At 39.4% G+C, this 25,628-nt stretch overlaps 1 protein-coding gene across 21 annotated transcripts in view; it reads right to left on the bottom strand.

Annotated features, from left to right (window-relative positions):
- Positions 1-1,099: 1,099 nt before the first annotated feature.
- The window catches only part of CADPS2 (calcium dependent secretion activator 2), a 593,917-nt gene continuing 569,388 nt past the window's right edge, over positions 1,100-25,628 (bottom strand). For 10 of the 21 annotated variants that reach the window (XM_073328224.2, XM_073328216.2, XM_073328214.2 and 7 more), the window contains 3 exons: positions 23,036-23,083; positions 8,096-8,200; positions 1,100-2,050 (listed from right to left, as the gene is read on the bottom strand). In XM_073328224.2, the coding sequence (XP_073184325.1) occupies positions 1,880-2,050; positions 8,096-8,200; positions 23,036-23,083 (324 nt within the window). In that variant the 3' untranslated portion in view covers positions 1,100-1,879. Of the gene's footprint in view, positions 2,051-8,095; positions 8,201-23,035; positions 23,087-25,628 lie in introns of those variants that run through there. The other 11 variants (XM_073328222.1, XM_073328223.2, XM_073328221.2 and 8 more) reach the window with 2 other exon arrangements.

Here is a 25,628-nt window from a genome sequence, read left to right on the forward strand (position 1 = left end):
CCGCTCATCTCACCCGGGGGCCGGCGGCTGCCTGTCCCGCTCCCTTCCCTCCCCCTCCGCAGGGCGCTGCTCCGCCGGGCGAAGGGAACGGGATGCAAACAGCAGCAGCAGCTTCAGCGGAGAATTTGGAAAAATTCCCCCCAAAGCCCAGTAAAGCTCCTCCTTCCCTTTGGCAAAGTGCGCGCGCCCAGCAGCGGCTCTCCCCACAGGCAGGGTGGAGGCTTTAATCCTCTGAGGCCGGGGGAACCACTAATGCACTTCGCACGAGCACTTCCTTGCTACAGCAGCAGCAAATGAAATCCCCTTTGCTGACGGGGTCGGGGCCATGACAACTAAAGGCGATTGAGCAGGGACAATCTGGGAAGGCAGACCAGGAGGCACAGGACCTGGAAAACTTTGCCGCTCCTGGCCCCTGTGAAGAGGCAGGATATGGATGGTTTTCAACAGAAAATGATGTTTGATCTTTCCCTCTATTTCATTGAAACAAACTCCTTTTCGGTTTGGGTGCCAGGAGTGCGGCAGGGAGTAATTGTCATTTTCTTTTCTAAGTAGCTGAGCTATGCAGAAGTGTAACCTGCCTGCCCTTGTTCACACTTAAAAACCAATTCTTAAAAACATTCTTAACGCTCTAAAACTTTTCAATTCATCAGGCCCTTTGCCCTTCCAGAACCCTTGTGAAGTTCCACAACTGTCACCGCAAGGAAACTTCATGTAAGCTGCACTCTTTTTGAATTGTTCTATGAGAAAAAAACACTTTGCTCTGTTAAATTAAGCACAGACATTTAGTGTCAATGGGAACTTCAGTAACTTCTTTCCACTCCTCCTTCTGATATTGCTCTTTCAGAATTCCTCTGGATCCCATCCATACGAAGATTCATACACCTTCTCTGAAAATAAACACTGTGGTATTTTTTTTTAATAGAAACAGCAAATTTTGAGACAACCTTGTCTGATTCTGTCAAACTCACATCAAAGGCATGGGAATATGGGAGTTTGTTTACAGAACACAGCCCTGGGCTCATACAAAGCAGGTTATCAAATACAAGCATTGAGAAATAGCTTATCTGTTTTTACAAGAAAAACTAGGTGACAGTTTGAATGATTTGAAATACTGAAAACATCTTTTAATTTTAGAATTCTATACAAACTTAGATACAGACACGGTCATGACAAAATGTGTTCTTATTGCCTGCAAAATTTCACATAGAAATAGAAACACTGATGGCAAGCTTACTGACATCCAACCTGATGAGATATCCTTAAACTTGCAAGATGAATGTAGGGAAATAGAAGACACAGTAAGTAAGTAGCGTATGTGCATTTTGTCATCCCTGGAGTCTTCTTATTTATACACCAAACTCAAAGCACTGTGAACCAAGATTTAAGTTTTTAACACACATCACACAATAATGAAAAATTAAGTACAAAACAAGAAAAAATATGTAAAGTGTAATCCTGAAAATACACTGTTTTTTAAACAAGGGCACTGAATTAGTCCAAGAATGATTTCCTGTATAATTGTGTATTATGGAGGCACACATCTTGTTTTCTGCACAGGACATCACTATTTGATGGAGTAACAGGAACAAATGGTAACTCTAACAAAAGGTAAAGAAACATAATCACAAGGGAAACTCAAACTCCATGCCAACACTCTCACAGTTCTAAGCAAAGCTATACATTGAAATATGCTAAAATCATTGTCCTCAAAAAATTCTTGGCACTTTTGCTCCCAATAATTCTGCTTTCAGATTTAAAAAAGTGGAATGAATTACATTTTTGGTACTCGAGTGGGTAAAGCAAAACTATAAATGCAAATACAAGGACAAGTTACAAAACAAACATTTAGTGTTGACCTTCTAGGTGAAATATCTCACTATCATCCTTCTTCTTCATCGCTGTCTTTCATGGTGATACCCTGAAGTCCTCCCCCATCAGTGACTGAGACTGTGGCCTCCTCTACTTTAAGACGGCTGTGAATGGTATCATAGGTTTTACTATTCAGTGTTCCTTCCAACACACCCTGCAGTCTGAAATCTCGGTAGGTTTTCTGTAGCAAGAAGAGAGAACATTCTAAATGCACCATTGGATTTTCCCAAGAAGCCCATGCATAGTCACTGCATAAAGTGCCCAATTATACAATTATTAGAATAGTTTTACTCCTTTTAAAAATACAGGCCTATCCTTTTAAGTGGTGCTGGTGCTTTCACTTTTGAGTCAGAGCTCAGCACTTTCCGAGAATTAGGCCTTTTAAAAATCTCAAGATAACCCTCCAAAATACAAGGCACCCAAAATCACTAATCACTTTTGAAAATTTGGGCCACAGAACACAACCACCAAAACCAGGCTGTGTGTCCATATAAGCAACTTATTGTCATAATCGTTTGAGAACTTGTGCAAGTCAGGAGAGATGTGAAGTGATAATAAGCCACCTACTAGAAACATTAAATAGTTCATGTTACCAAGATATATTAGCAATTATTTCTTTAAGGTAGTTATCAACTTTTTCCTCTTGTGCACCACTTTGAAAGAAAGATCGCCTTTCATGGGTCTGTTCCCTCCCAATACAATAATCCCCTAAATACTTGGTTCCCAAAGACCTTCTTTACACTTTGATCTCTTGCAGTGGTCCAGCTTTCACTAGTGGTAGCAACCATGGAAGTGGACAGAGGTGTTAACAGCCTGTTGTCTAACTTTGGGTAATTTTTGCAAAACTGCATTAGCATAGACAATGTTAAATTGTTTCATTCTATAGACACCAGAAAAGGGTCCACTGTCCCCAATTTAAAAAACCATTCCTTTAAGATGGTGTGTTTTGTGTTAAGCTTCCAGACTTCACTCAGTGCATATTTCACAGTAACTCTGTAGTCCCCTCATTCATTCAGAGATAAACTGACAAAGAGCTTTGTGAATGTCTAAACAATTTGGCATAATTCTGTGAAATCAGTCTTAAGAGTACAGCATTTTGAAACTGAGAAGTCTACAGTTGTATACTCAATTATATTTGGTTACAGCTACTGTTTACCATCCAGCAGAATATCTCAACACCTGCACTCTTTCCTCGTAATATAATTTATTTTGCAGTTATCTCTGCATTATAAACCAGGTGTTTATGAAAATACTTTCAAAAACAAGTTTTAAGATGTGTTCTGTATTCTGTGACATAACAGTTTCTATGGTCACTGCTTAAAAAAAAAAAGCCAGAGTAAATGCTCACTTAAATTGCAAATCATCTACATATCCTTCCCTTTGTTCACTTCTCAAGGTTTTGTTTCCCTGATGCATTGATTTGCCATGACACAGCAGAGGCTACTGTTTCATTTGACTTTCTATGTTGGGCAAGAAGACATTATTCAGTGATGATGTCTAAAAGCAGGCAGGCAGCACTGCAGTAGTGAAAATCCAACACACTCATACTCTGCCATGTTTTCTGGTAGCACTGGTTTGGGCTTACAATGTGCATGGAAAAAGCTATAGGAGAAGAGGACCAGGAAAGGACTAAAGCCCCACAATTCCCTACTACTTTGTCTACTTTGACCACTGCCTGTTAATTTCCCATATGGATCCATTTTGCTGACTTTTCCCTATCTCATTGATTCTGCCTCCAGTCCATCCAAAACACAGCTATCAAGTTTTTCATTCTTCCAATGCTCTGACTAAATCACTCCTACTGATTCTCAATCCAGATTTAATATTTTTGCATTCATATTATATGCCTATTGAATAATCTCTTGTAGATGCACTGACATTTCAGTGCAATAAAATCAACAATAAAGTAACTATAACTCAGGGTAATCAAAGCAATCCCAATAAGGACCCTGTATTTCCAGGGAACCCGTCCTTAACCAACTCCCTTAGACTATTCCTGGGTTAACTGATGAGGTCTGCAGCCTGCCCTGAACATCACAGTTGTTTCTCTGTTGGATCAAAGAGGGAATAAGTTCCAGAGTTGAAGACCTTCTACTGAGATGGCTCTGTTCTTAGCCCCAAAATGAACATATCAGTTTGATCATCTCAGCTGATTTCAACTGCTGCACCCTCTCTCTCTTACCCTGAATTGCATCTGGAAATGAATTGGTAGCCACTGCACTCAACAGAACATAGGTATAGCACGCTCCCTGAAGGAAATCCTTTAAGTCAGTGCTACTTTAAGCTGTGTTCTGAACCACACTGAGATCAAAGTTCTACTCATCACTTTCAGATCTCTCCAGAACTCCATCACTGCTCCTATCTCTTCCATCTCTGCTTATGACCCTTCCTACTTCATGCACTCTATGCTTCCTTTCCAATCACTTGATTTATGTCCCACATCCACTATAACCTTCTTTCATGACACCCTCAAGGCCTGATATTGCTTGTGCAAGTACAAAGCTCAGAAATATCCATTTTAATTAAAAACTTTAACCTATGCTCCAAGTCCCCACATTTTAGAGTTTGTGGGTTACCTTGTGGATTTTTATACTGTGGATTTGAGCAACGTGGGTGCACTTTTCCTTTAAACGAGGAAACAATTATGGGAGAACAAATAGAAAACGCTGTAACTCTGGATACAGTCACTCACTATATTTCACTACTGTATATACAGTAGGATTTTCACACTTTTTCAGAATTCTCCTTTTACATGACTTTTAAAGATTGATTTTGCAACCATTATCCAGACAAACCTCCCATTGATTTCAGCAGAACTTTTGCCTCATGATAGACTTCAGCATCAGGCCCATTGATATATTTTCAGTTCAGTGTAGTGGCCTTCGATGGTACAACTGCTGTTATTGCTAAAAGCAGTTACATATCTAAAGCATCTCTTGCTAATTTGGGAGTTTTAGTATTTTATTAGTATTTCTCCTAGGGTAGCCTCTGCTGGCTAGCTGGGGAAAGAATATTTCTTATCCTTCAGAGTACATTTTTCCCCTCTGTGTGCACGTTCAGGTGCTCTATTGTGCTTGCCATGAATTTAGCATATGGAGGCAGAGATCTGGCATACCTCACTTAGCATACAGCTCTGTGCAAACTGATGGTACTGTATAAATAAAACAATACAAGTAATTATGTACTACCAAGTAATTGTCACTTATTCTCATTTATAGTCAAAGGTATCACTAGTGTCCAAGTAGCAGCCTTTTTTCTTGAATTCCAAGCTTTGATGACCTTCCAAGACAAAAGCCTTTTCATTTACTTAAATCCAGTTTCTTTCCTTTTAAATTTCCAGGAGTGTCCATGTGTTCTGTGGCTGTTTAGCTCATACCAATCTTTTTAAAGACTTTGTGATCCTTTTTTAGGTACTTATAAAATACAACAAGGTTTCCTCTTGGCATCTTTTCCGAAGTGTGTAAGATTAAACTCTCATTCTTATGATGGTAGTTCAGAGCCTTCGAACAACTTACATAGCTCTTTCTCCAGAATTTGTTTATACAGATAGATGTAAAGTGACCCAGATGGGATTTTAGGACCTCTTCTACACTAGAGGCCATAGACATTTAAACCAACTTTGGAACCCTCTCTCACATGCCCATAACACTCCACATGTCTAGCTGCAAAGTTGCTACCAGTTTTGCACAGGTGTTCACTGTACTTCCTCTAAGCAAGGGTAACCACTGTGTCACTCTGTAGTTTTAATGTAGACAACAGTACTGGCATCTATTGACTCACAGTGCACCAGTCACTCGTTAAGTGTCCGATTAGGTAAATCTTTTGGACTCTATGGTCCGGTGGTCAAGTTGTCCAGAAGCTCCTCACTTGTATAATTTTGCCTTTAACTCTCACTGTGTGCACTTCTTGTATTCCATCAGCACTTTAGCCCTGGAGGAGAGCAGGTCATGTTTCCACTGTTGTCCTTCCTTGAGAAAAACGTTGAATTCCACGAGGGGGCTCTCATTGGAGTCACCACTTACAGTGTGTCTTGACTATGCTGTCACCAGCCAGTGGCCTGAAAGGAAATTGGTTCCATGGAAACCAATAGTGCAGGACCTGGCTCTAAGATGGCAAAACTGAACTTGGATGGCCCGGTGGGCCATATTTGATCATTTTTCCAGTTTACAATGAAAATTCCAAATGTAACTCTAGCGTTCAAGAGAAGAATTTGCCCTGATGTTACAGCCATGACTTTAACTGTACAACACGATAATTTGGGGAAAAGGTTATCATTGAGACCAACAACTTCTTATCAGACCTATGGATAACAAGAACATTCAGAACTACAATAGTAAGGATTTAAAAAGTTTGGAAAAGGACACAGATTCCTCTGACTCGAGGTATAAGCCAGTTTCTCACTGATGGGGGTTAGAAAGAAACTTTCCAAGAGGGCAGGTTATCCAATAATTATGTAATGTAGGATTTTTGCACTTTCCTCTGAAGCATTTGGCATTAGCTACAGTCAGTGATAGGACACTGGACTGAAAAGACCACTGGTCTCATTCAATATGGCATTTCCTTTGTTCCTAATTCTACTGGTGCTCTATCTGGCCGAAGAAAAATTAGGAAATTCTATCCAATATGTGTACAGTGTTCTCCACACTGAACCTAATACATCACAATAGATAATGAAATAGAAAAAATAATTAAAAAACAGTTACCATCCACTTTCTTGAGGGCAGGGAAAAAACGGGGTAAGTGTGTTATTGTAATTGTCAAGATAAAAATAGCAGCTTTCAGCAGTCCCTATACAAATTGCTCCAGTCTGTTCCAGGTAAGGATTTGTAATTGAGATGGTAGACATAATGCAGTCAACATATTTATTCACTGTAACTGATCAGTTGATTCCTCTGTAGTGAGGTTACAGTGGACAGTAACTACTCATTCAGGGAAAGGTGTTCACTGCAACTGAATGCAATAACTCTTTGTCTAGGCAGAAGGAAAAAGAGGACAGAGCTCTTTTAAGCATCTGTACTGCATCTGGGTTATGAGGGAGAGGAGAAGGAGGACAGACTCATCTGAGTGGAGCCAAGGGGGAAACAGGAAGAGGCCGGGCCAGGGAGGGTCACTGTCTCATCATGTGCACCAGGGGAAGGGGAGAGTATTCATGCCCCTGCTGCATTCCAGAAGGCTTTCTCTCTCTCAATCACTGATCAGTAGCATCTACCCTCCAACCCAGCGGATCAGAATAGAAGCAGATTTTATGATCTTCTGTGGGCTTGCACTAGTTGCCTTTTTTCATTTGGGGCTGGCAAGGAATTTTCCCCTCACTGCCAGATAGGCTGAAGTCGAATGAGTTTTTTCCACCTTCCCTGTAGCAGGTCAGGGACCTGGTGAGGTAGGTAATGAGGGTAGGTCTAGATATCACAATTTGGTAGGTAGTAGGTGTGGTAGGTGTCCAGTGCAGGTACTTATTACAGAGGGGATATGGTTCCCTGATAAACAGGAGCTGGAAGTGGGTTTAGGGCAGTGGTGGGCAACCTGTGGCCCATCAGGGTAATCAGCATGTCCCTGTGGACTGTGCCGCTTCCTGCAGCTCCCATTGGCTGGGAACGGTGAACCGCAGCCACTGGAAGCTGCGGGCAGCCATGCAAATGTAAACGAACTGTCTAGCAGCCCGCCAGCGGATTACCCTGATGGGCTGTGTGTGGCCCGCGAGCCACAAGTTGCCCACCACTGGTTTAGGGGGAGGCATCCCCTAAGGAAGTTGGTAAAAGTAGGGTTGGAGCTCCTAATGCCTTATCTTTTTTCCAGCCCCATTTAACTCCCTCAGTTGAGAGGACGGTGGTGAGAACGGGCTGAGATCAGGTTCAGATGGGGGAAGCCTGTGGGCAGTGCTTCCAAATAGGTGGAAATGGTTAAGGAAAGAAAGATGACCTGCACTGTACGATTTATTACCAACTTTTCCGAGATAGTTAAGTGAATAAAGTGGCCTAATTAAATCACATTCATTGCCTGTCTTTCTTCCTGCAAATCAAGATAAGCATTTTGAAACATACTTCCCCCATCCCCATACTCACAGGTAACCAAAGGGGGATGAAACCCTGATAAAAAGTTGCAACTTGCTTTACTATACATGTCTGGATTTGCACAGTGACCCATGTTTATCTATAGTAGTTTATTTTCTATTAACTATCCCTCACTTTTCTCTCTAATGCCCTAATTCAAATATATTTTTGTTTACCTTGACTATCTTGATGAGAGTCTTCAGCTGGTAGACGTGAAGCTGAAGGTCTAATCTATCGGCCAGCCACATACATATGACTTTCATGGAACTGCTGTACCATTGCTAGAAAGAAGGGTGAGAAAAGACAAAACAACTCTGAAGTATTCATTTACCATATTTAGTAATGAGAGGTAATGACCATAGATCAGCCCTCGAAGTCATCAGTGATATAATTTTCTGTTAAGAGAATTGCGTGTGGTGCTAGGAAATCAACTAACTTGACCTAGACTAATGGGTGTAATTTAGGGATGGGAAGAGGGGCATTGCCCCCCACCCCGCCCCCAACTGCAAACCTCAGGCAGGGGCCGAATTTGCCCTCCCAAGCACAGCCCTATTGATCTGACTGGAGCTGCCTCCCCCTCGCAAAAAATATATAGAAGTAAAACTACACCTATTCCTGGACTGTTTTACATTAATTAGCACTCTCTACGCTAATTTGTGTCTTTGAGTTGTAACAAATTAATGTGAAATAGTGTTTTGCACTGTGCTATCTGTCAGTAAGAATGGTTATTAAACACACATATGAACGAACTGACTGCTGAAACAGTAGGGGAAAATGCAGTAAGATTAGCTTTAAAGAAAGATTTTGCCTTGCTTCAGGGTTTCCATACCAAACAAGAAAACAACATCTAATACAGGATAAGGGCATCAACGATGAGCCAAAAATCCTGAAGTCCTTATTCTGTTTTTACTCACTCCTGACTTCGGGAAATCATCCCAAAGTCCATGGGAGTTTTACTTCAGTAAAACCAGAAACAGACAATAAAAGAAGTAAGCTTTTCAGGATTTTGCCTTCCATTTGTTACCAACTATATTACAAAATATCTTTTTTTCCTTTTGCATGCTAGGCATGTCTGTAAACATTTTCACTCAAAGCTTTATGAATAGATATTGCAAAAACAATCTTACTGTAGTTGGTTCTCATTTTATCATAAAAATCACGTCCAGCTCAAATATACAAGAGTCCAAGACAGAGCACCAAGTTGCATTAAAATTAACTAAAGTTAACAGAGTTTTTACAAGACGCTGTAGTAGTTTTATTCCCTCTCATGTAAATTACTAACCAGATGTCATTCAGTCAAAGTATAAAAAAGGAAGGGGCTTGTTTCATTTTAAGAATAAGAGATTACACTTTGAGAGAGTTCATGTCTCATCCTTATTTATAGTCTCTCTCCCACAGGGAGGAGGCTTAAATCCTTTCCTGTTGTAATTTCCTGTCCCCTTACAACATACACAGATATGTAAAGAGAGAAACATTGCGTCTTTATGTTTTAAAATGCAGCATACGATACAAGGTGCATATATTAACAAAGTTCAAAGGATGGCTACTGTATGCAGCTTTAGCACTCTCTGAATATTGTAAGCCCAATTAAAAATATATTGAAAGATCTAACACAGTGTGGTTTCTGGATATTATCTAACTAATGATAAAAGTAGCACTCTTTGTACCAATAATGCCAGCCTTCTGTAACAAGCTTTTTATGCATATATTGGATACATATTTACATTCTTTTTCTTTATAGTAAATAAAATAAATCTAGACTCAGAAGTGATTAGCAATCAGCTTTAAGAAATGTTTGTAATGATTAAAAGTAAGATTTTCATATGTATTTATTAAGGTTGCTTTAACAATTTTGTTTAATATTGATAAAAGGTATTTTAATTACATATCACAGGAAATAAATTAATTTTACTTTTTATCAAACGTATTCCTATTAATTTATTATTATATTGAACTGAACAAACCATGAATAAAATGCATGTGGCCATACAAATCTCATAAAATGAAATAACTTGATTTGTTTAATATTATGTAGGGTTGATTTGGTATCCATGGAACATTGCTCCGGATCACTGAAAGACATTCCTTAATAGAGTTTCTTTTCTTTTATTAGTCACATGCTTATTTTAGGGTTTTCATTATAATTTCTTCACATTTTTTTAAAATAATGGATAATGGGGTCTTATTCAAGTAAAGGCTGACACAGGATGATTGTCATGTACTATAACAAATAGCATATATGTGAATTCACTTGCTGGACTCTGATGACATGATAAACTTGAAATCTCATATAGACATGCATTCTCTCTGAACCCTCTACTGTTCTTTGCAACAAGATGGACCTAATCTATCCTCTTGTTGGTTAGGTGCTACACATCTTAATCTTGCATAGGGGAGAGATACAGAACATGATTCTATCAATGAATTTTCAGGAAATGAATATTATTCCATGAGAAAAACCTGTATAACATGGGCTACAATTTACTTCTGCTAAGGGGGTTGTATTGAGATAATTGGTAAGGAATGAACGAGCAAGCTGCAGACACTGTGATAAGTTCTGTGACTGGTTATCCTTGTGTAACACTATTGAAATTAATGGAATTGTAGAAGGAAAATTAAGAACAGAACCTGTCTCATTCTCTCAAAATGTGTGTATTTTCAAAAAAATCCAGATACGTAAATGAAAACTGCCATGGAATTCAAATTCATTACATCACCCCAATAAGACAGACACATTGAAAACACAGCCAAGAAACTAAAATCACTGCTTCACATTAGTCCAGCTAAATCTGGAAATTAAAGAATAAATGCTGCTCAGGCAATATTTGAGAGGCAAATAAAAATTAACTTTGTCCCTCCATTGTATAAATAGGATAATCAATACACTAGGGCAAAAAAGCATTTTTTATAATTATTAACACAAAAATGGTAAAGTGTTAAAATCAAGATCACTGAAAAATGGTTAGCCTAGTTTTAACAAGCTAACCATATACAGGAAAATAGTTCAGTGAAATTACCATTAAGCAGTATTATAAGATATTATATATCAAAACACATGAAGAAAACATTTAAAAAGCACTATATGGAAAATGACATTTAAATTTTGAAGCCAGAATTGTTATAGAATTTTTACAAGAATTTCAGGGTCTCTCCCCTCCCGCCTCGCCTTGGTAGACAGAATTCCTGTTACTTTCTGGCCTCTACTCCACAGACTTTGGGCATTTAAGGAATTTCTTCTAGACTATCTAAGATGAATGTTTCCCTTTTTCTGTTTTTTTAAATGGTGTTAAAAAAAAGCAGAGTGCTACAAACTCAGAGGGGGTTGGAAAGCAGGCCATGCATTTTGACCATCATCAGTATAGTTTACTGGCAGAGTATGCACCAAATGTGTCATTTGGAAGATCTGTTGCAAACTCACTTGCAACCGTTAGCAGTCAGATAATGGACTTTAGCTTTCAAAATTTTTAAATAAAAACAGTTCCTTTTTAACTGGTAAAAATGCACTTTTCCCCTTTTCTAACAATGACACTGGAAACGCAGTAAGACACTTGCAGATGTCAACGATACAGTATTAGTGGCTTATTCTTTGCTGTGGTCTGTGCAGACATAAAGCAGTAAGGGAATATTATATATTTTTTCACATCAGTACATGACAGCAGCCAACCACTTTAAGAAAAATATGTTAGTTTTTTCTTATTCATGGTTCATCCAGCTCCTGTAACGGCATGCATTACTCACTTCAATTTTCCAGAGATATCTCTTTTAAAGTAAAAATAAGAGAAAAGGAAAGGCTAGGGTTGACTTTGTGAGACCCCTGTATTTATTCACACTTATTGTGCATGACTGTAGGCTGGTAAATCATATTAGCAGCCTGTCTCCCCATCAAGCTGCTACTTGCTTTCCAGCCCTGGGAAGGTTCAACAAATCAACAGGAGCACGGAAAACAGAACATCAGTCTAATCTAGTGTTTAAGGTGAAGTTTTCAAACCCAATCTAAGAAGATCTTTAGAGCAAGCAACAAGCTGAAGGGCTCAGAAGGTGGTACTGACAATGAAAGAGTGTTGAAATATTGAGAAGCGCAGTACTTGTGCATTTTTAATAACAAGAGGGTCAACAAGGACACAACTCCCTCTGTGCCAATAGATGCCACTGACTATGGAAATTGCCACACCAGGGCTATAAACGCTCTCAGTTCATCAGCTTTCTTAAACAGTTCATCAGCTTTCTTAAACACCCTAAACCCCCTCAGTGGACCTTTAGTCTTGAATTAACAAACCAAAGCAATGAAAGAGGGTGCAGCTTGAATGGCTGGCATTGATCCCCAACTGTGTTCAGCACTGCTATAGGCACTGAAAAACTCTCTCCATTGTCAATAGAAATTGACAAACCTCCTCTCCTAAATAGTACAGCTGAGCCAGGCTGGATCCATGCAGCTGTAAAGGGCTCCACTCTCAGGGCCCAGGAGCACTCACAATAGAACAATCATGAGCTCTTTGTCAGCCCCAGACTCTGCAATTTTCTAACAAGGATTAAAGTTGTTTCTCGGCAGTGCTGGTGAAAAGAGATTTAGCAACATACCGTGCTTTCTTCATGCAAGTTAAAGAGAAGTAGTTAAGGAATTTCATTATTCTGTTGACTACTGGAAATACAAAACAAATATATGAAATATTCACAATCCTTTTTCTTGCCTAATCTATAATGTTTTGAGAATTATTCAATTAAATATAACACTTATCTTCTGAAAGCAAGCACTTCAGATATATTTTTGAAGTTTTATAAAAAGGTGCAGCTGTTTGCCACCTGGAATGAGGACTCAATACATACTAATACACAATGCCTTAGACCTTCTAGGTCTGATATTCCTAAATCTGAATCACAAGGCTCCATAGGGTTTCTATATCTTGGCTATTCCTGGCAAATGGGCACTGTCAAGAATGCTGCTTTTGATGAAGATGAGAGAAAAAAAATTGTAACATTTCGTGGAAACAAAGCTGTAATATTTTTTCTACTGATGTGTTTAGCTTCTTATTGATTAGGAATTGGTGCTGTACAAACAATGATAGGTTTTTACCTCCTCCAGCTACACTTGTCTCAATAGGAACAATAGCAGAGATTATACTTTCCACAAAGACTGTATGTTAAGACAGTGAAAGCTAAACTGCCAGTGTAAAATAAATATTAGTGTGTTTAGAATACTATAGCACCTGTATCAAAATATATTATTATTTAGATGCATAGCACTAATGGTATGCTAAGTGCTTTTAACACTTCAGAAAAAAAGTTAAATCATCAAAAGAATAATGAAGTTAGGTTTAAAAAATGCAAATTATAAAAAAATAAATAGGGACATTAAATAATATGGACATTTTCAATAGACAGAAAGATCTGTTTAGTTACCTAATGTTTCAATCATTCTATATTTCCCCAGCTATAAAATAGGGATAATGATATTGACTTACTTTGTAGAGGTCTTTGAGATCTACTGATGAAACTGCTATACAAGACCTAAGTATTAATTATTATTATTATTGTATCTTTAAGGACACTTTTTGGGCTTAGGAATTATGGCAAATGTTTTCTTATTTGGGTAGTGAAGTTAGACACTTAACTCCGTATGCGTACATCTAGATAAGTGGCCGGATTTCCAGAGTTATTGTTTTCAATGAATGTTGTAGATGCTCGGCACCTCTGAAAAATCAGGCCAATTATCTTGGTGACTGCAAACACATTGGGATGCCTACTTTTATACATCTTGGTCTGTTAATTTTTTCAAAATCTGACGTCACAAGCTCTGTTTGCCAAAAGCTGGGAATGGGTGACGAGGAACAGAACCCTTAAACAGTGAAGTGGCCTGTTAACTGGTAACAATCTGCTATTGTTTATGTTGCATTTTGAGTGTCAATAGCTTTCCTTAACTTGTAAAGCTACATTATATCTACAGATAATTTAATTTATATTTCTAAGCTCTTCAGTCAGGGTGCCACAAAATCATTTAACTAAAACATATTTTCTCTAATGCCAAAGCACATCTATATGATACTCAGCTCTCCACTTCATTGCACAAATATGGAAGCAGGATAAATATGAAGTTATCCAAGTCTGGGCTTGATACCTCAGCCCTTCCTCAGACAAAACTATTGGCTTCAGTGAGAGTAATTCCTAAGGGAGGATTGCAGGTTTGTGTTTCACGGACCAAGCCATGTCCCAACTTTATGTTGCAGCTGTGTTGGATTATGAGTTAAACACTGGAATAGGTTACCTCTGGAGGCTGTGGAATCCTCACCACTGGAAGTTTCTAAGAACAGGTTAGACAAACACCTATCAGGGATGATCTAGGTATTCTTGGTCCTGCCTCAGACCAAGGGGATGGACTGGACAACCTCTTGAGATCCCTTCCAGCCCTATATTTCTATGATTCAATGTATGGTCTCTCCTCAGCAGCCTAACTTATCTTGGCAACAGGTGGTCCTGGTGAAGAAGGAAGGTTAATGGTCTCCAGGAGACCTTGGAACAGACTGCGGGAACTGGACCTTTCACACACATAAGCTTCATCTTCTCTAAGCGGCTTCTGCAGATCCTGCCCCTCTCACCTTCCTGATTACTGCAACAGTAACCCAATGGAACTGCCCTGGGGAAGAGAGACTAGGCCCAGATCTCCAACTTGCTGGCCCAAGGGAGAGAGGAGCTGATGGGGAGGGAATAAGAACATAAGAACAGCCACACTGGATCAGACCAAAGTCCATCTAGCCCCGTATCCTGTCTTTCAACAGTGGCCAATGCCAGGTGCTTCAGAGGGAATGAACAGAACAGATAATCATCAAGTGATCCATCCCATTGCCTGTTCCCAGTTTCTGGCAAACACAAGCTAGCGACACCATCCCAGCCCATCCTGGCTAATAGCCATTGATGGACCTATCCTCCATGAATTTATCTCTCTCTCTTTTGAACCCTGTTAGAGTCTTGGCCTTCACAACATCCTCTGGCAAAGAGTTCCACAGGTTGACTGTGCATTGTGTGAAGAATCTGTTCCCTCCAAAAGTAATTGGCATGTGTGGCTGAGGGAGCTTTGTCCACTTTCATTCTAGGGGGACAGCTCTTTTTCAGAGATATCCGCCTGAAGATTCCCATCTTGGACTACAAGACCCATTCACTCTTCTTGGTTACTACCTGACAGCTAGGAGGGGTGGGGAATTCCACTAGCTAACTCTTATGGAATTAGGGAGATACTACATATGCAGAGTGCCTCTGCTCCTCAGCAGAGAGCATGGGGGACAGGCAACAACAGATCCCTCTGTAGAACTGTTCTTGAGGTGAGAGAGAGAGAGTGTGTGTGTGTGTGTGTGTATGTGAGGGTAGGGGTAGTCCGCATGTGATTATTATTTGTTCCACAGCTGTGTAGGCAGCTGTGGAACAAAGCCAAGCCCTGAAGTTCTGGTGGACTCCATGCTGTGGATGCAGGTGGGATCAGCATTTGGTTCTAATGGCCCAATCTGGTAAACGCTTTCTACTAGACATAGGGCTTAGTAACATGAGTAGCGACTCCTCATCGTATTAAGCAACTGCAGGAACAGTCTTTAAATATGCGACTTTTAATTTTATTTTACTCTAAAAAAACTGTCTGTTCTTTATTAGAGGAGTAACTAGAATATTTTTATTGCTGCTCCTGGAACTTTATTTTTATCTTGGTAAACCAGTAATTACTCTACACAGAATTCTTTAAAAAGTAATTGCTTCAGGTAAACAGTGTATGGAGCCTCACCTTTTAGTTTGAAACATTTTTAGAATCCGGTGGCATTTTTATGCTGCACACATTTTATAGAACACTGAGTGTACAGAGAAGTGATATTTGCAAATATGAATTTGCAGATAGTACTGGAATTAAGTTGCCAGAATTGAGATACACACACCCACACAAAAGTGTTACATTTGAAGGTGCATTTCAATTGATTCTTTTAAAAAAATCAATATGTTAAAAAAACAAATATTATTAACTGTATAGAAATGATCAGTTAAGGAATAGCCAATAACCATCTGCCATACAATCCTTCGTCACTCACTATCACCCTCCCTCTTTTACACACCCAATGGAGTTAGTATGGCCAACTCGTTTTGTTGTGTAATGGAAATATGCTGCTGGATGCGTTGATTTTGTATGTTATTTTCATTGTGTAGTAAAGATTCAAAAAATAATATAGTTCAAAAGGTTTATTAAGATATGTCATCAGATATTTCACAGTGTGATATGATGAAGGGGTAAAATAATATTTTAATGAATGACTGGTGTAATTTGGTAATATAATGTCCATTGATTGTATGGTGTTTTAGGTTTATGCGACTGTAGGAAAGCCTGATAAGTTGTATTTTATAACTACATTAACTATATTGTGTATCCGATAACAAGAAGTTTTTCTGTAGTGAATAACGCTGTAGTAATATGTTGGAAATGGGTCCCTTCAATAAATAAAATAATCAAGATTTACTGATCTCCAGTCATTTGTTATTTTGACATCGGCATACATATCAGACGCTTTTGGGGAGGGCAAAATTAATGTCAGGCGGAGGTGTAAATCTGATGGAATGATAATGATGAAGGATTGTATGAGCATAAAGAAACTGGGTGAATCCTGTAATTGTTAATTTGTAGACGTGTGAGTTTGAGGTTCACAATTTTGTGACGAGATGTATAATCTTGGTTTTGGGTGCCAACTAGACTCCATTGAAACACACTTTCAACCATAAAACCTTCTTGTAATGAATATTTGGGGGGGGGGAATTTCCACTATTTGTTTTTTATAAATTTTATAAATCATAAATTTAAATCTGGGAAATAAGGTCCACAGAAGGGGATCCTTACTGTAACATTTTATGAGGCCCAGTGCATGTGGAGTTGTGTGTGTCTGGAGTTGTATCTGTGTGGATCATGGGGTTAGAGGACAGTGGAAGGGAATGGAGCTTTTTATCTACACTGTAAACTAAGTGCTTAAAGTTTTCTATCTAGAAAATTTTAAATATTTAAAATTTATCATGGATAAACTCTCCATTTCCCCATCCCAATTCCTGTACCCCATTCTAGCCAATTCCTGTACACCTTCCTACTCAAGTATCCTGCATCCATTTTCTATGCCTCCCCCAGTCCCCTGCACCCTTTTCTATACCCCTGGCTCCCTGCACTTCCCCTTCTTTCCCCACTGCATGCTCCGCCAGTCTCCTGTCCTCTCATATTCTTCTTCCTCCCACAGACACCCTAATCCAACAAATAGTAGCACAGTTCTAGGTCACCCAGTCTATTCCCCTTGAAACTCACGTCCCCACTTCTACAGGCCTCCTCCTGGACTCCTGCTCATCCGCATATCCTCCACCTCAAATCTCTCCCTCTAATATTTGGAAAAAATTTAGAGCATTGCAGAGTGTGTGTATGTAAATAATTGCTCTGTACAGCCTAAACTGTATCCACAGGTAACAGGAAGGGAGGAGTGAGGAAGAACAATACTGCAGCCGGCCACTTTATGGCACTGATAACTCTGCAGATCTATTCTCTGCCCAAACCCATTGAAAAGGGAATCAGGATGGGACTTTTTTCAGCCTGGTAAAGTGACAAACAGACCTTTATTACTTCACAAAGTCTATTCTCTCCTTACAGCAAGGTGATCAGCTTTCCTCTTGTATTCTGGCCTGTACTTAGAAGGAAGAACACTTCCTTTTCCCCTCAGGGCTCCTCCTCCTGCCTTCCTATGCCTTTATTTATACCCCTACTTGAATGATCCCCTAATTAGTCTCTTTCCTGCCTACTTTAGTGAGGGGTTCATATTATCCACTTTTGTAATCGAGCCACCAACACCTCCCTTGCAAAACTACAAACCCAACAAAACTACTCACCCAAACCACAGAATCCACATGGCCAACATTACCAAACAAATTTGGAGTTTGTTGGCTGAGCCATTTTGGGGATAGGAAGAGCCAAAAACTGTTAGGATCATTTTAAAAAATATGTCACTGAGGGGGAAACTTTTAAATCCCACAGCTTTAAAATTATTTTTCTGATTTTTTCCAAACATCCTAGAAAAACTCTGTCATAGAATGAGATATGGCATGTTCCATTTCATGGGGATTGTTTTTCTGAAGAAAAGTCAAGTTTTTTTATTTTAAACTGAGCTCAGGGTTGGAGGCTACATAACTGTGGAAGTACTGTCATTCATAACAAATGTAAATGTTCAATACATGATATACAGTAACCATCCATCCACATACTGTATACGACATTGCTATCTCAGAGACAGATATAAAATTCCAAAATAATTTGTTTGCAACATTTTGGTAATGTTGTAATTGCAACTTTTATCATCTGCATCTCCCTTCTGCCTTCCTCACATACGATAGATGCAGACTGAAGTGGGGTTTTGCAAAATTATCTATACACAAATCTTCCATCCAGACCTGGACATCTGTTATGTTATCTTTATTTTAAATATTGTGTGCTAATGTAGGGCTTATTAAAGTGAGAGAGTAATGGCATTGGAACATATAGCTTCTCCCCCACCCCTCACCTCTGCCCATGCCCTTCATTCTTAAACTGCACTGCTCTATGCTATCACAGTACTAGGGCTTCCTTGAGCACCTACTACCAGTCATGCCATATTTGTGTGCTCTGCTGTACGTTGTGGTTCTATGATATAGACCAATGTTCACCAAAGAACAGAATGAGACCAGTCAGTTAACGTTTCTTGAGCTTAAGCCAACACAAATCCCCAAAATAAATAAATAAAAGGTGAAAGGCCACTGTTTAAAATTACTTCATGCTATCCCCATCACTAATGTCCTAGTCCCACAAACACTTATGCACCAGCTTAACATTACCATTGTGAGTCATCCATCAAAGCCAATGGAACTGCTAATGTGTAAAGTTAAGGACATAAATAAGTAATGCTCAGATCCTAAAATGGCTTATTTTCAGGCCTGGTGGCATTGCCCCTTACAAAGGAAGCTCTCAATTTACATCTGAAGTTAGGCAAATATGTTTAGATTAGAGCATTTTAAAAATGCTTGTCTCTTTAATCTGGATGTTGTTTCTATGACATAACTCCTGGTTTAGTTCTTTTCAACTCTGATGCGCACATCTTTTCCATTTCACACACCTGCATTCTTTTCAACCCACCTTGAACTTCTCCATGAACTTCTCTTCTGTGTTTTTACAATTTGGTTTGCATATTTTTACATATGTGCGTAGTGTGCACAGTGAAAAGTGAAGGACAGGTGTTAAGCCTGAGTCCTATGAAAAGATACATAGATATATGAGGGAACACTAAAAACGAGGCCCTTCTCTTGGTTGAAAGAAATCCTGAATTCATACATGTGACCCCTATGCTCATGGAAATCAGTGGCAAAGCTCTCACTGAATTCAGCACTGTAGGATCAGACAAGCAGCACTTACTACTGATGTTTACTAACTTCACAAATTGTTTCAGATAGCTTGCAGCTTCTTCTCATTAGACTATTCTGATTTACAAAGGAACACCCTATTTCTGCTGCTGTATACCAATTCTCATAAAACCAGAGCACTCTCACTGGGTGCCCTCATTCTTGGCAGCTTCTTTACATGGTGAATAATACAGTTATGTTTCTGTTTGTGAATATTTACACATAGGGTTGTTGTTGTTGCTTTGTAGCGAGCATGACCCAGATGAGACACAAGTCAAAAACACCAAACCTGCATGGTATGGTTCCAGAAGCGACGAGTTTCATCTGCTGACTCTGTGTGTGTGGATTACACTACATCAAGAAATCAACATGCTCTAGGTGGTGCTTGTGCCTGGCACTTCATGGTGAACAAATATTAGATAAGACAATGCAAATGGCACAATCCCTATTGATTTTCCTTGACTGCACAGAATGTGACAGCTGTAGGCACAGTTATCACTTACCAACAGCCTCATCTAATGTTTCAGTGCTGGTTTATATGTGTAAACTTGTAAGTGTCCCATAAATTTCATTAAGGTACCAGACACTTTTCAAGCCATCTAGATAAAAGATAAAATACGTGTAACAAGCTGCTTATTTGCACATAGTCCTAGTGGGACAAAAGGGTTAAGGGATTTAATCTTGACTAGGTGTTGGGAGGAGTTCACTGTTTGCTCAGATTGGTTATTTTTCTTGATGCACAGGCGTGGATGGATAGGTGCATTTAAAAGAAGTCTAAATAAACAGTGGGCACCATAAATATTTCTAGTAAAAGATTGCCAACCGCAGGCATTTACAAATCATGAGTCAGACTCCCAAAAATCATGAGGTTGTCTTAAAAATGAGATTTTACAAAATAATCCGGGTTAGGATTTTTTAAAATTTGACTTCTGGTTTTTGAATCTTTAGGATTCACATTTTCAAGACTTTCTCCGCCACCATAAGGCTTAGAAATGTACTTTTTCTTTTTTAAGTGAAAGTCGAGATTCGCAAGTAATCAGTTGAAACCAGGAGCTGGAGAAACTCTAAATAATATGAAACTCATGATAAAAGCAGAAGAGTTGGCACTGTTGAGAAAATGACTTCATTTCCCTGTTTCTTGTTTTTTCAGCTATTGTACAGATCTCAATTCTTTCCTAGCATCTAGCTCAGAGACTCTTGCTCCCCAAACTGCAGCAGTTTAGAGGAGTCATGCAAATGACACAGTTAAGCTTGTGAGGAATAAGCGGCACGCATCAACTCCATGGCTGTATCTACACTACAAGCAAGGGGTGTGATTCCCAGCTTGTCTAGACATAGTCGTGCTAGCTCGTTGAGAGCTAGTGTGAGTATAAATAGCAGTGTAGCTGCAGTTACTCGGGCAGTGGCAGCAGCATGGTTCAGCCATGCCGCGAACATACCCAGAGGGTTCAGACGGGTTTGTGATTGGCGTGGCTAACCTGGGCTGATGCTGTCCATGCTACTTCAACTACACTGCTATTTATACTTGCTCTAGCTCCCACTGAGCGTACATGGCCTGGGAATCACACCGCTAGTTTGTAGTGTAGACCTAGCCCATGAGCGCAACACACTGACTGAATTATGGCACATACAACCCCTGAGGCGAAATCATTCCCATGTCTTCTCATGCTGGTAAAGGAGGGTGACAATAATAAGATCCAAGATGGAGGCATCAAGGACTTAAGGAAAAGCATCTTCAAAATGAAGAGGTGGGGAAAATTTAGGACCACACTGGACTACCCACCATGCTAAGGCCCAGGTCATAATAGTCAGAAAGAGCCAAAGGAATTACTTGCAAGAATTCTTCTATAGAAAAACAGTCCATTAAACTCTTAAAAATGCTCACAGTGGATTCCACCTGCAAGTTACTGTGCACATTGGTCCTGATCTTGCTAACCACATGCTTAACTTTAAGCATGTGAGTAGTTCCATTGATTTCAATAGCAGTGAGCTTTGTTGGATCAGTGCTAGACTGAGCTCTCTGCTTTTCAATAAAATCTGGGTAAAAATGTTCCTCTATTCTTTATAAAATCATACTGGATTATCTTTACCAGATTTTAAATGGTCTATTTCTTTTCTATAGACCTTCTCATCTTAAAAAAGAGTGGGGAAAATTATTTAGAAAAAAATAACTACACTGCAGTGGACTTTAAATAACATATTTGCAAGATACTGATAGCTTGTGTATGTATGCATGTGTGTGTGCACAAAACATCTTCATTCATATTCAATGTTTGGTAAAAGTGCCTGAAAAATAAAAATATTTGTTCTTTTTTTCACTGGAAGGAAAAGTGATACTACAAACTGTTTTAAGGAGACAAACATTCTTCCAGTTCAAGAGAAAAACTGAGATCAATTCACATATGGAGGGCTTTTTTTTTTTTTTTTTTAAATATTAGGCACAATTAAAGTTGAGTTAAGGCTCTGGTGGAAATCTAAAGAGCATCGGCAAATCTGAGCACTGCTCAGCTTTTGAATTGCTTTTCTACTTCTCAGTTCTTTGAAATGGTTTTCTATGGCAGGAACATTTTTCTTAATTAGTCACAGCTAATTAGCGTTCTGGCATAGACAAGTAATCAGAAATGTCAGAGCTGCAAGGCTACATCTCCCTAATCCTTTGATAGTAATTCAGCCTCCTGGGAGGGCCTCAAGCTGCGGTAAGTAGTGGCTGACAATAAGGCAAAATTAGGTGGGCAGCAGACCATTAGGATAGAAAAATAAAAAGCACTACCAAATCCTGCTGAGCACCATCAGGCAACTAACTACACTGCCAGATGAGGTGCCTGTTTAAGCCTGTGTTGTTAATTAGCTGATTCTACCAGACCTGCCACATATGTCCAGGTGCATCATGCAAAGATGTGTAATTCTGGGTTTGTGCCAAATGACAATTGTGTTCTTCTGCGATCACATTTCAAGAATCTGAGCAAGAAGTCTACATATTTCTTGAAGATTATTCTGAATTCTCAAAGAAATAAGAAGATCAACAAGCTACAATACATTTGCTTGTTGAGTTTCTTTTAGGTAATTAGGTACGCTCCTCTCAAGTTTCGCAGATTTTAATTCACATACAGCTTTAGAGTCAAGTCAAGGCCTTTAACCAGTCCACACCTAGTTTCAACTTGTCAGAGTTATCTTGGCATATAACCTAGATCAAAAGTAAACCTTTTTATAAAATCTTACACTTGCAAATCATTACTTAACTTTGACAATGATGATTATTAACTAAAACTAACTTGACAGGTAGTAATTTGAGAATGTGTAATTTTTTCAAAATGAGACATTAAATTTTGCTAGAAAAACACTGCTAAATACTACATTAATGTTGCTTTCTGAGACAGACATGGACAACATCGAGAACAAACCAGTACAATAGAAAACTCAAAACTCACACCTAAAACACATTCTTACTCTAGCAAATGTCACCAGGAAAATAAATTATTTTTTATTTACTAAGGAGAAACACACGTTTTTAACTAGGGATCATTCTTTCAAATTATTATAAATGCTATATGAAAACATGCAGCTGAATTGGCCAATAAATTGTTTGCTTCTAGATACTAGCAGACATAACAAACACACGTGAATTAAACAAGCACTTCATATCCACCCTTCAGCACATAATGACATACATGACATAACAATCTTTAGAAATAAACTATTACCTCAAACAGCCTCAAGTACATCAATGAACTTATATCATCCATCCCTTTCTACTAATGGAAAAGGAAAATAATGGTTATGACATGGAAACATGATTAGTATTCAGTTCAGCGTGTTGACATTATAACCAAAATAATGTGATCAATCAGTTTCTTTTGACAGAAAAAATTAAAAATAAATAGAATGACTGGTTATGACAGGTCAACAAAGTTAATGGCTTATATTTGAACATCTCAAATACAAAAGCACAACAGAATACAAATAATATAGGCTATGGAAAGCTGGGAAAAGCTGAAACATTGTATGTTATATGTAATAAATCCCAGTGTTTCTAAATTTCAAAGAATACTGTATGAGTGCTTTACCCTTCATTTCTATTCCTCTAATCATTGTAAGTGTTCATGCATACATATACAGTGACCAGCATAATAAGGCCATGATGTTGCAAACACTTAGGAATGTGCTCACCTATAGACACGTGAGCAGTCCCACTGAATTCAGTTGGGCTGTAGGCCATATAAAGGCCTTACTTACAGGATGGGGGGACTCTATCCTGGGAAGCAGTGACTTTGAAAAACATTTGGGGATTGTGGTGGATAATCAGCTGAACATGAGCTCCCAGTGCAACTCTGTGGCCAATGGCAAAAAGAGTTAATGCAATCCTAGGATGCATAGACAGGGGAATCTTGAGAAGAAGTATAGAGATTATTTTACCTCTGTATTTGGCACTGGTGGAATACTGTATCCAGTTCTGGTGTCCACAATTTAAGAAGGATATTGATAAATTGGACAGGGTTCAGAGAGGGGCCAGGAAAGCGAATAAAAAATTAGAAAGCATGCCTTACAGTGATAGACTCAAGGAGCTCAATCTATTCAGCTTAACAAAGAGAAGGTTAAGGGATGACTTGATTACAGTCTATAAGTACCTACATAGGAAACAAATATTTGATAATGGGCTCTTCAGTCCAACAGCGAAAGGTATGACACAATCCAGTGCCTAGAAGCTGAAGCTCGCAAAACTGAGACTGGAAATATGGCATCAATTTTTAACAGTGAGGGCAATTAACCATTGGAACAATTTGCCAACGTCGTCGTGGATTCTCCATCACTGGCTATCTTAAAATCAATACTGGATAGCACTTTGGAGGACAGGCTTAGATTTCAAAATGATCTTGATAAATTGGAGAATTTGTCTAAAATCAGCAAGATGAAATTTAATGAAGAGAAGCACAAAGTACTACATTTAGGAAGGAAAAATCCAAAGCACAAATACCAAATGGGGAATAACTGGTTAGGCAGTAGTACTGCAGAAAAGGATCTGGGGGTTATAGTGGATCACAACTTGAATATGAGCCAACAATGTGATATAGTGGCAAAAAAGGCTAATATTATACTGAGGTGTATTAACAGGAGTGTCACATGTAACACACAGGATTCTACTCAGTATTGGGGAGGCCTCAACTGGAGTAGAGTGTCTAATCTTTGGCACCACCAGGGCCAGCCTTTGGGAAAATGGTACCCTGGGCAAACTTATATTTTGGTGCCCCTGGACCCCGCTACCTCCATGGGCTCCTCACCCATCCCCCCTCACTCCTGCTGCCCCCCTCCCCCAGGCTCCCCACTCATCCCCCTTGGCCCCTGCTGCTTCCCTGGGCTCCCCCACCCTCTCTCATCACCCCTGGGCCCTGCTGCCTCTCCCCCACCCATTGCCCTGAGCTCCCTTCCACAGCCTTGCACCCTAGACCCACGCCATTCCTTGCCTCTTGATCACGGCAGCCCCTGACCATGGCGCCTTGTGCAGTCACCCCTGTCACCCATCTGTAAGGTTGGCCCTGGGCACCACACTTTAAGAAAGATGTGGACAAATTGGAGAGAGTCCAGAGGAGAGCAACAAAAATGATACAAAGTTTAGCAAACCTGACCTCTGAAGAAAGGTTAAAAAAAACTGGGCATGTTTAGTCTTAAGAAAAGAAGACTGAAGGCAGACCTGATAACACACTTCAAATATTCTAAGGGCTGTTACAAAGAGGGTGGTGATCAATTGTTCTCCATGTCCACTGAAGGTAGGGCAAGAAGTAATCAGCTTAATGTGTAGTGAGAGAGATTTAGATCAGATAATAGGAAAAACTTTTAAACTATATGAATAGTTAAACACTGGACTACACTTCCAAGGGAGGTTTTGGAATCCTCATCACTGGAGGACAGGTTAGACAAATACCTGTCTGGAACGGTCTGATATAATTGGTCCTGCCTCAGTACAGGGGGCTGGATTAGATGACCTCCAAATCTTCCAGCCCTAGATTTCTATGATTTATGCTGTAGGGACTATTTTGGGGAAGTTCTATGGCCTGTGTTAGACAGGTCAATCTAGATGATCTCAATGGTCTCTTGTGGCCTTGGAATCTACGAATCACGTACCAAAAGTTAAGCAAGTAAGTAAGAGTTGGCAGGGTCAGGGCCAAAGTTCACATTTGCTAATAGTTAGTACACTGTATCATCTAACTTATCACAGTGAGATTAACTGTTGGCAAATACTGACTTTTTAATGGTGTTCATTTTATGTACATGGCGGCAAAGAGTCCTGTGGCACCTTAT

The sequence above is a fragment of the Lepidochelys kempii genome, chromosome 1, assembly GCF_965140285.1.
Source record: "Lepidochelys kempii isolate rLepKem1 chromosome 1, rLepKem1.hap1, whole genome shotgun sequence".
Classification (NCBI taxonomy): Eukaryota; Metazoa; Chordata; order Testudines; family Cheloniidae; genus Lepidochelys; species Lepidochelys kempii.